Here is a 12,128-nt window from a genome sequence, read left to right on the forward strand (position 1 = left end):
GGCTCCCTGCTCTGCAGGAAGTCTGCTTCTCCTTCGCCCACTCCCCCTGCTTGTGTTCCCTCTCTGACTGTCTCTCTCTCTCTCTGTGTCAAATAAATAAAATCTTAAAAAAAAATCTAACAATTGTATTTATGCCCTTAACTTGGGAGCAGCCAAATATATAAACCAATTAATAACAAACATAAAGGAACTCATTGATAATAATACAATAATAGTAGGGGACTTTAACACACCATTCACAGCAATGGACAGATCATCTAAGCAAAAGATCAACAAGGAAAGAAGGGCTTTGAATGACACACTGGACCAGATGGACTTAACAGATATATGCAGAACATTTCATCCTAAAGCAACAGAATACACCTTCTTCTCAAATGCACATGGAACATTCTCCACAATAGATCACATACTGGGTCACAAATCAGGTCTCAACTGGTACAAAAAGATTGAGATTATACCATGCATATTTTCAGACTACAATGCTTTAAGACTTGAAGAAGTCTACAAGAAGAACTACAAGAAAAAAATTGGAAAGACCACAAATATATGGAGGTTAAAGAGCATTCTACTAAAGAATGAATGGATCAACCAGGAAATTAAAGAACAATTAAAAAAATACTTGGGAACAAATGAAAATGAAAACACGACAGTTCAGAACCTTTGGGATGCAGCAAAGGTGGTCCTAAGAGGGAAGTATATTGCAATACAGACCTTTCTCAAAAAACAAGAAGAGTCTCAAATACACAATCTAACATTACACCTAAAGGAGCTGGAAAAGAACAGCAAATAAAGCCTAAATCCAACTTAAATAAAGCCTAAATATCAACTTCAATGATATAGAAATAAAAAAAAAAAACAGTAGATCAGATCAATGAAACTAGAAGCTGGTTCTTTGAAAGATTTAGTAAGATTGATAAACCCCTAGCCAGACTTATCAAAAAGAAAAGAGAAAGGACCCAAATAAATAAAATCAGGAATGAAAGAGGAGAGATCACAACCAACACTGAAGAAATACAATTATAAGAACATATTAGGAGCAATTATATGCCAACAAATTAGGCAATCTGGAAGAAATGGATGCATTTCTAGAAACATATAAACTATCAAAACTGAAACAAGAGAAATAGAAAACCTGAGCAGAGCCATAACCAGCAAAGAAATTGAATCAGTAATCAAGAATCTCCCAACAAACAAGAGTCCAGGGCTGGATGGCTTCCCAGCAGAATTCTACCAAACATTCAAAGAAGAATCAATATCTATTCTTCTGAAATTGTTTCAAGAAATAGAAATAGAAGGAAAACTTCCAAACTCATTATATGAGGCTGGCATGACCTTGATCCCAAAACCAAAGACCCCACCAAAAAGGAGAATTACAGACCAACATCCCTGATGAACATGGATGCAAAAATTCTCACCAAAATACAAGCTAATAGGATCTGACAGTACATTAAAAGGATTATTCACCACGACCAGTGGGACTTACTCCTGGGCTGCAAGGTGGCTCAACATCTGCAAATCAATCAATGTGATACACCACATTAATAAAAGAAAGGACAAGAGCCATATGATCCTCTCAGTAGATGCAGAAAAAGCATTTGACAAAATACAGCATCCTTTCTTGATAAAAACTCTCTAAAGTGTAGGGATAGAAGGAACATATCTCAATATCATAAAAGCCATATATGAAAAACCCACAGTGAATATCATCCTCAATAGGGAAAAACTGAGAGCTTTTCCCCTAAGGTCAGGAACACGACAGGGATGTCTACTCTCACCACTGTTGTTCAACTACTAGAAGTCCTAACCTCAACAATCAGACAACAAAAAGAAAAGGCATCAAAATTGGCAAAGAAGAAGTCAAACTTTCACTCTTCACAGATGACATGATACACTATACAGAAAACCCAAAGGACTCCAGCAAAAAATTGCTAGGACTGATACAGGAATTCAGCAAAGTTGCAGGATATAAAATCAATGCACAGAGTCGGTTGCATTTCTATACACTAACAATGAGGTGGGAGAAAGAGAAATCAAAGAATCAATCCCATTTACAATTGCACTAAAAAACATGAACTACCTGGGAATAAACCTAACCAAAAAGGTAAAGAATCTGTATTCTGAAAACTATAGAACACTTACTAAAGAAATTGAGGAAGACACAAAGAAATGGAAAAACATTCCATGCTCATAGATTGGAAGAACAAATATGGTTAAAATGTCCATGCTACCCAAAGCAATCTACACAATGAATGCAACCCCTATCAAAATACCATCAGCATTTTTCACAAAGCTGGAACAAACAATCCTAAAATTTGTATGGAACCAGAAAAGGCCCCAAATAACCAAAGGAATGTTGAAAAAGAAAACCAAAGCTGGTGGCATCACAATTCCAGACTTTAAGCTCCATTACAAAGCTGTAATGATCAAGACAGTATGGTACTGGCACAAACAGACACACAGATCAGTGGAACAGAATAGACACCCCAGAAATGGACCCTCAACTCTATGGTCAACTAATCTTCAACAGAGTAGGAAAGAATATCCAATAGAAAAAAAGACAGTCTCTTCAACAAATGGTGTTGGGAAAACTGAACATCCACATGCTGAAGAATGAGACTGGACCACTTTCTTATACACAAAAATAGACTGAAATGGATGAAAGACCTAAATGTGAGACAGGAATCCATCAAAATCCTAGAGGAGAACACAAGCAGCAACCTCTTTGACCTCGGCTGCAGCAACTTCTAGGTAAATATGTCTCCAAAGGCAAGAGAAACAAAGGCAAAAATGAACTATTGGGACTTCATCAAGATAAAATCTTTTGCAAAGCAAAGGAAACAGTCAACAAAACCAAAAGACAACGGACAGAATGGGAGAAGATATTTGCAAATGACATATCAGATAAAAGGCTAGTATCCAAAATCTATAAAGAACTTATCAAACTCAACACCCAAAAAACAAACAATCCAGTCAAGAAATGGGCAGAAGACATGAACAGATATTTTGCCAAAGAAGACATACAAATGGCCAACAGATACATTAAAAAATGCTCCACATTACTCAGCATCAGGGAAATACAAATCAAAACCACAATGAGATACCACCTCACACCAATCAGAATGGCCCAAATTAACAACTCAGGAAACGACAGATGTTGGCGAGGATGCAGAGAAAGGGGAACCCTCTTACACTGTTGGTGGGAATGCAAGCTGGTGCAGCCACTCTGGAAAACAGTATGGAGGTTCCTCAAAAAGTTAAACATAGAACTACCTTATGACCCAGCAATTGCACTACTAGATATTTACCCAAAGTATACAAAAATATGGATTTGAATGGGCACATGCACCCTGATGTTTATAGCAGCAATGTCCACAATAGCCAAAATATGAAAAGAGCCCAGATGTCCATTGACAAATGAATGGATAGGGAAGAGGTGGTATATAAATACAGTGGAACACTGCTCAGCCATCAAAAAGAATGAAATCTTGCCATTTGCACCAACATGGAAAGAACTAGAGGGTATTATGCTAATGGAAATAAGTCCATCAGAGAAAGACAAATACCATATGATTTCACTCATATGTGGAATTTAAGAAACAAAACAGAGGAACATGGTGAAGGGAAGGAAAAATTAACATAAGATAAAAATAGAGAAGGAGGCAAACCATAAGAGATGTTGAACTCTAGGAAACAGGGCTGCTGGAAGGGAAGTGGGAGGGGGGAAGGGATAATTGGCTGATGGGCATTAAGGAGGGCACTTGATATAATGAGCACTGGGTGTTATACCCAACTGATGAATCACTAAATTCTGCCCCTGAAACTAGTAATACAGCTTATGTTAACTAAATTGAACGTAAATAAAGAATTACAAAATAAATAAATAAACAAACAAACATGGTTTAAAGCAAAAAAAAATAGTCATCGTCATCATCAGAATCTCACAGTCCTTAGCTACCCAGTAGAGGACAACAAGCAGCCATTCTCACCCCGAGTCAATCCGGACTTAACTCTGAACTATTTCTATATCATTTCCAACATATCTATTCTTTCTGCTTCTGATGCATTTTGCTGCTAACTTGAATTCTAGAAAATTGTTTGTTTTGATTAAAAACAACGATGAGGGGCGCCTGGGTGGCTCAGTCGTTAGGTGTCTGCCTTTGACTCAGGTCATGATCCCAGGGTCCTGGGATCGAGCCCTGCGTCGGGCTCCCGCCTGCTCCGCGGGAAGCCTGTTTCTCCCTCTCCCACTCCCCCTGCTTGTGTTCCCTCTCTCACTCTGTCTCTCTCTGTCAAATAGATAAATAAAATCTTTAAAAAATAAATAAAAATAAATAATTTTTTTTTAAAAAAACGATGATGAATGAACAACTAAGAGATTCTGGACTAAACACATTCTATTTGACAATTTAGGTCATACTTTCCTATTGGCCAAGTTATAATTTAGTTTCATAGATGGGCATTGACTTTTTCAGACTTAGAGGTACATGGGACATCAGCCCATCTATGCTGTGATAAGAGGTGGGGCTTTTACTGGTAACCAAGGGGTATGGGTTGGAGCCTCAGTGCTCATGTGTTTTCATGTGAATATGTAATTGGGAGCAGTGGGAGGATTACTGGACATATTGCTTATTCTTGGGAGAACATGTTAACCGAGGCTAATATCTCACTTCTGCTTAAAACCCCTCAAAATGTCTTCAATGAGCATGGAATACATTAAGAATAAGAAAAAACAACCAAGGAACTATTTTTTTAAAATATCTTTTACTGGCTCCTCATAGCCTATAGGATGAACTACAAGTGCCTGAGCATGAATCGGACCCTGACCTTTATATATATGCACTTAGAGCCTCATCTCTTGCTGTGTCCTGCCTTCAACCCTCAGCTACTGCAATGTTCATCATGTTCTTTCTTATTTCCTTCTTTTTTTAATTGTTATGTTAATCACCATACATTACATCATTAGTTTTTGATGTAGTGTTCCATGATTCATTGTTTGCGTATAACACCCAGTGCTCCATGCAGTACGTGCCCTCTTTAATTCCCGTTACCAGACTAACCCATCCCCCACCCCCCTCCCCTCTAGAACCCTCAGTTTGTTTCTCAGAGTCCATAGTCTCTCATGGTTCGTCTCCCGCTCCAATTTCCCCCCTTCATTTTTCCTTTCCTGCTATCTTCTTTTTTTTTTTTAACATATAATGTATCTGTTGAATCGCAGACCTGTACCCCTGAAACAAATAATACTTATTTCCTTCTTTTTGTGTGCAGTGTCTCCTCTATGCCTGATACTCATTCTATCCTCTTTCGGCTTCAAGTCCCTTATCCACACCTCACCCAACTCCAGGCTGGATCAGGGGCCTCTCTCTGCTGTGTTTCCATAAACTCTGAACATTGCACCTCCTCCCATGCATTATTGTTCTTGTGTGTCTGTTCCCCTCACTAGACTCTATCTTCAACACTAGACACATAAAAGACAACCAATGTAAGTTTGTTGGATAAAATGAGTATTTCAGGGCATACTAGAGTTAGAAAATAATTTTAAGTAACCCAAAAACTGTAATAATCTAATGTAGTATCTACTTACTACCAGAAATGCCCATTAGGGCATTTCTGGTAGTAATGGAATGTAGAGGAAATGGAAGAGTAATGGAAAGTAGAACAATTTTGCAAATAGGTATATATAAATATGAACAGATTCTTTGAATTCTGCTATTAGTTTTAATAAATTGTTGGAATTGTTGGTTCCTATAGTAAATTTTTGAGGGATATACCAACTGGGGCTATTTGGTGTTTAATATTTTGTTTGCTTTCTAATGCCACATCAGTGGAGATACTGTGTACTTGCTTCAGTAAACTGATTCTGAGTGTCTTATTCCTTTATGTTCATGAGATGCACATAAGTGCACTTAATAGGGGCGCCTGGTGGCTCAGTCACTTAAGTGGCCAACTCTTGCTTTCGGCTCAGGTCATGATCTCAGGGTTGTGGGATCGAGCCCTACGTGGGGCTCCATGCTCAGTAGGAGTCTGCTTCTCTCCCGCTCCCTCTGCCCCTCCCCTCCCTCTCACACACACACTCTCTCTCTCTCAAGTAAATAAATAAATCTTTAAAAAAAAATAAGTACACTTAATAGATGCTTCTTTCAGTGCTTGATAAGAATGTTATTTTACAAGTCTGAGTTTCCAGGGTAAATCCTATTTATGGTATTAGAGCTTTATTCTCTTCTAGCTAATATAATAAAGTTTAAATTAGAACTATAAGTAAAACTTTTAGGGGTGCCTGGGTGGCTCAGTTGGGTAAGTGTTTGACTCTTGATTTCGGCTCAGGTCATGATTTCAGGGTTTTGAGATGGAGGCCCACTGAGCATGGAGCCTGCTTAAGAGTCTCTCCCTCTCCCTCTGCCCTCTGCCCCTCCCCCTTTTCTCTCTCCCCCGTCCAATAAATAAATAAATAAAACATACATATATAAATCAGTTTCAAGAATAAATAAATATAGAATATGAGACCTTAAGGTACTATAGACCGTTTAACTTTTCCTTTTACAGATAAGGAACTAATGCCCCCAGGGGTTAATTATCATTCCCTGAAAGCATCAGGTTAAGGATCTTACTTCAAGGTGAATGTGAATTTTAAAGCAAGAGGAAGCGTATTAAGACTTTACAGGTTTCGGGGTGCCTGGGTGACTCAGTCGTTGGGCGTCTGCCTTCGACTCAGGTCCTGGTCCCAGGGTCCTGGGATTGAAAACCTAGTTGGGCTCCCTGCTCTGTGGGAAGCCTGCTTCTCCCTCTCCCACTCCCCCTGCTGTGTTCCCTCTCTCGCTGTGTGTCTCTCTATCAAATAAATAAAATCTTTAAAAAAAAAAAAAAAAGACTTTACGGGTTTCAAGGAAGAAACCCACCCATGCAATCTTGAGTAACGGAGCTTATTCCTGAAGTTAAAGCAGTGCCCAGAGGCTTTACCATTGTGCCTAGCATTTCTGTTGCCCCCGCTGTCCTACGCTTGCTCCTCGCATCTCTAGACAATGAGACTCCGATTGGGTTAGTGATTTGGTTACCAACCACTAAGGAGCATTCCTGCTGGGAAACCTGTGGCACAGACGTTAATATTGGATCCTATTAGTTTTAGTCAAAGTAAGACAGTTGTTTTGGGTCAATATGTAAGGCTTTGTAAACTGTATAGCGGGATTACGTAGGAAGAATTCCCTAAACTTCAGGAAGGGAAGGAAAGCAGGACTTCAGGGAGGTGCAGGCCCTCTGTGCTTCCTGGACCTTACCAGTGTGGGGAGTAAAAGACATTTGTATGTATAAATATGGAATGGGAAAGGGGAACTAAATCACAGCTAAGCTCAAATTGAGTTAGTTTGCAAATGGAAAGAGTGGTAAACGTTCTGCCCTTAAGAAACGACCCACAAATACTACGGCTTTTGGGCAAATCAACCAATACTATCAACCTCTGTTTTGCTGCTGCTGCTGATGATGATGATGATACATATTTACCTTGCCTAGTAGTTGTGCATACCAGTGATAATGTGTGTTAAATGACCATCACTATGTAGGGGCTGCAGGTAAGGTAACTGTTATGATTATTACTACTACAAGACTGCAACTGTGCTGTAGTTATTTGTACTACCCTAGTACATAAAACTACTTTTACTGCTGCGTTGTTACATGCCAGTGGTTTGTAAATGAGCGGTCTTCTCTGCTCAGACAATAGGAGAGAGGGCTTTGCAAGTGATTTGCAAGAAGGTATAGAAATTCTTTCTCGGTGTGCAATGGTTAAGATCATGGGCTTTATGGGGTTACTACGTACTTCTTAGCTGTGAGATCTTAGACAAGTTACTTAACCTTGTGTGCCTCAATGATCTCATCTGTAAAATGGGGATAATAATACCTCCTGTCACAACAAGCTCTTGTGAGGATTAAATGAGATAACCTAAGTACTGCTTAGAATACTGTCCAGCATGCAATGAACACTTAATACACGTTCTCTATTGGGCTCTTAATGTATTAAATGTGCATTGGATCCTCATAACTACCTCATGAGATAACAGGCCTCATTATCTTTATTTCACGTTCACCGAGACTGAGGCTGTGATTTGTTGTGAGTGGCAATGGCGGGGGTGCTGAAGGAGCTTCTCTCCCTTCTTTCCTTCTTTTCTTTCCTCCCTCTCTTTGACATATATTTATCTATTGGACTGGAATCACACACAATAATTCCTGCCTAGATGATTGGAATTTCGGACATCTGATTCCTTTTTCCTTTTCTTTCCCCTACAGCCCTACCTCCACGCTCGTGGAGCACTTACACTCGTCTTTTGCTACTAGTCTCTAACTACTACCTGTCATTTCCAAAGTCCCAGGTTTGCATTTGAATCTTCATACTTGAGAAATCAATGGGGTCAAGGAAACAAGAACCAGTGTTTACATAAGTGTTTATTGGACTTTTCTTTCTCATCTTTCAGGTCTTGTAGAAATTTGCCTGATGCACCCCCTCGATGTGGTGAAAACCAGGTAAGGTTCTGCATGAACAAGTCTTATTGACTTTGGCTGATATCCAAATTAAGATCTGTCAGAACACTAAATGCTAGAACTTGCCCTAGGCCGGTAGCTTCTCCCAATAATGGCATTTATATTTACTTCTGAAAGAAAATGCTATTTGACAGATAAAATGTGAACAGGGAAAAAGCATTTTTGGATAGAGGTCATCTGAAAGTATATGGTATTTTACTGCCTTCACGTGACAACCATAAGGTATGATTTGTGGCGAAGCTGGTAAGCAAAGTAAATTTATTAAAATGATGCAAAAACTAAACTTTAGTGAATTATGACGGTAGACTTTCATTTGGCATTGCATGTAACAGATTGCTATTTAATAGTCAGCATTTTGGTGTGAGACTCCAAACTTTCAAGTAAACTCCTCAAATGGTGCTTAAAGAATTTATTCCTACAACTGTTTGCCAATGCAAAATGCCGTATTTCTAGGAAAATGCATTTGCTCTTACAGAGAGACACAAATCAGGGCAATGTTTTAAAACTATTTACAGAGTGGAAAAAAAATCATGTGGGTTTTAATATGATCTAGAGCATTTTTTAAAAAAGTTAAATATGTGGCTGAATTACCGAACTCTCTATTTTCTAAAATTAGAAGCTGTTACAGTTGAGTGAAAGTTTCCATTTATTTGCCTTGTGTAAAACCCAAGAACACCATACCTGGGTTGGCGCTCCATAGCAAACAGTGCCTTACAACAATGGTGGTGGAACAAACCAAAGTTAGAAAATGCTTAAAGCATCAGGCTAATCATTGAATGGACATGTTGCTTAATTTACCTAAAGAGGCAGCAGAATCTTCAGCTGGCTGCTGAAAGCAAAGGAAAGTAGCTGTATCATGCAAATAATATTACATTTCTAAAGGAGATAGAGGAGCTGAGAATTTGGCCCCTGTCTTAGCTCAGGCAACTGTAACAAAATACTATAGACTGGGTGGCTTAAGCAGCAGACATTTATTATTGTTCTGGAGGCTGGGAAGTCAAGGATCAAAGTAGTGGTCATTTTGGTTCTTGGTGAGGACCAACTACCTGGCTTGTAAACAGCCACCTTCTTGTTGTATCTTCACATGAGGGAAAGAGACAGCTCTGCTGTCTCTCCCTCTACTTATAAGAGCATTGATCCCATCACTGGGGCTCCACCTCAATCTAACCTCATGACATCATCTAAACCTAACTACCTCCCCAAAGGCCCCACCTCCAAATACCATCACACTGGGGTTAGGGTTCCAATATATGAATCTGGGGGGATGCAAATGTTCAGTCCATAACAGCCTCAAATCACCAAACCCACACGGAGAAAGAAAACCACAAATTATATTCAAATGTAAAATTACATGCATTCCCTGGACCATCTTTTTATAGGGTTCAAAACAGAACGCAAAACTCTCTGGCATTTCCTTCTTAGATTCCATGCTAACCTTTAAAAAGCCAGAATATTGTTGCTAGCCTCTCTAAGGAATAAACTGTCTCTCTTAAGGGTAATTTCCTAAATTAGCAAAGTGTTCGAGTGAGCATACAGGAGAAATAAGAATGATTTAAATGACATGATATTGAAATTACAGTTATTCATTCATTCACTTAATCATTCATTCATTCACTTATTAAGTATCTAGTGTGTGTGAGTTCCAAGCAAGCTCTGTCCTCAGGAGCTCACAGTCTAATGAGTTAATATAAATTTCAAAAACTATATTATTTCATGGTACTGGATTTGAATAGAATATTTCTTGAAATGGATGTGCCAAGTTACTGGGGCTTTATATCTTCTTTGTTACATAGATGTTTTCATGAAAATGGCATTCATTGATTGGAATTAGTCACATGCTCTTGTCTAACTTCAGCAGGGAGGGAAAATATAATTCTTCCAGATGCCCTGAAGAAGGGAATTGGATGTGGGATGACTTTTGACCTGGTTAACAATAAAAAGCATGTTGAATAAAGACTCACAATCATAGAGTAAACGAAAGTCCAAAATAATATGCAACTGACTTTGCAACAGAAGTAGAATGTGCAAAGGTTAGGAGCATTTATCACTGGGTACTTACACACAGGTGATAGGTAGTGGACAGGACAGACTAGATGCTGAAATCTTTTCACTATTACATTGGACAGGAGATGACTATATTTCTAAATGAGATAAACTAAACTGTAAGAGATAATGCATGAAACCATGTAACATTAGTTGTTTCAGCAGGTCACTTTCCTTAATGACATCAAGGGCACTGGATTCTAAATTGTTGCCAGCATTGTCAAAGTGGGGGACAGTGTATACCAGACCAAACCTCACTTCCTTCGCAGTTTCTTTGTGGGCTGCTTTTGCCTTCCCTTGGATGTTATTACTTGAAGGGTAGTACAGTGACTGAATCTGAGTATGGAAATAGTTCATTTTCAACAATATCTCATGTGCTGAATTATATAGCAAAATAAGTGTTTACTTCTTAGAGTTTAGTTTTTTCTTTTTGGGTTCTATTTGTGGCCTAATTCTTTTCTTTGTTGAATGAAAGATAACAGATCCTAAAAATGCATTTCCAAAGTCATCCTTTACAGGGATCTCTTTCTTTCTTTTTTAACTTTGTAAATCTTTCTTTCTTTTTTAACTTTGTAATGATCAATTCTCTTACCCCAGGCTGAGGGCAAAGGGAGGTTGTGGTATGACCTGAGCCCAAGGGTCAAGGTTACCTGGTGGAAGCTAGAACTGTAGTAGATCTGTGTAGTGGTAGCTGGAGCCCCAACCATTGCCATGTTCACTGCCCAAGGCAGACAGGGAGGGAGAAAAATCCTTTACTTTCTCCTTTCTCCCCAGTCTTCAGTCTCCCACCAGTGCTTCCATTTGCTGAACCATGGAAGTCAAGAAGCCCAGCCTAGCAGAGGGCAGTCTTGCTGTATAATAAAGCAGAGCAGAATGAGGGAGGAACAAGAAGTGGGTCTGAAGACAAACAGAACCAGGACTGAAAAGCTGTCATTTTAGTGAGGTTTGGAGAAAGATCTGACATAAGCAAGCATTTTCTTTTCTTCCTTTTTTTTTATTGAGATATAATTGACATATCATTATGTTAGGTGTACAACATAATTTGATATTTGTATATATTGCAAAATGATCACCACAGTAAGTCTAGTTAATATCTGACACCATACATAGTTACAAATTTTTTTCTTGTGATAAGAACTTTTAAGATCTACTCTCTTAGCAACTTTCAAATATGCAATACAGTATGATTAACTATATCACCATGCTGTGCATGACATCCCAGGGCTTATTTATTTTATAACTGGAAGTTTGTACCTTTTGACCCCCTTCACGTATTTCACCCACCCCCCACCTCCAGGCTCTGGCAACCACCAATCTGTTCTTTTTATCTATAAATTTCATTTCTTTCTTTTTTTTCTTTTTTTTTCTTTTTCAGATTTCACATGTAAGTGAGATCATATGGTAGTTGTTTTTCTGTCTGACTGATTTCACTTAGCATAATGCCCTCAAGGTCCATCCATGTTGTCGCAAATGGCAGGATTTCCTTCTTTTTTATGACTAAATAATATCCATTGTATATAGTGTATATTGTATATATATATATATGTATGTACAAAATATAT

The 12,128-nt window shown here is 38.6% G+C and overlaps 1 protein-coding gene across 1 annotated transcript in view; it reads left to right on the forward strand.

The window, feature by feature from the left end:
- SLC25A21 (solute carrier family 25 member 21) overlaps positions 1-12,128 on the forward strand; it is a 216,305-nt gene that overhangs the window by 31,965 nt on the left and 172,212 nt on the right. The window contains exon 5 of the mRNA XM_088025167.1: positions 8,457-8,505. Coding sequence (XP_087881293.1) covers positions 8,457-8,505 — 49 coding nt within the window. The remainder of the gene's footprint in view (positions 1-8,456; positions 8,506-12,128) is intronic.

The sequence above is a fragment of the Eumetopias jubatus genome, unplaced genomic scaffold (assembly GCF_037043125.1).
Source record: "Eumetopias jubatus isolate StellerSeaLion01/CBP00866 unplaced genomic scaffold, mEumJub1_p1.0 scaffold_7, whole genome shotgun sequence".
Classification (NCBI taxonomy): domain Eukaryota; kingdom Metazoa; phylum Chordata; class Mammalia; order Carnivora; family Otariidae; genus Eumetopias; species Eumetopias jubatus.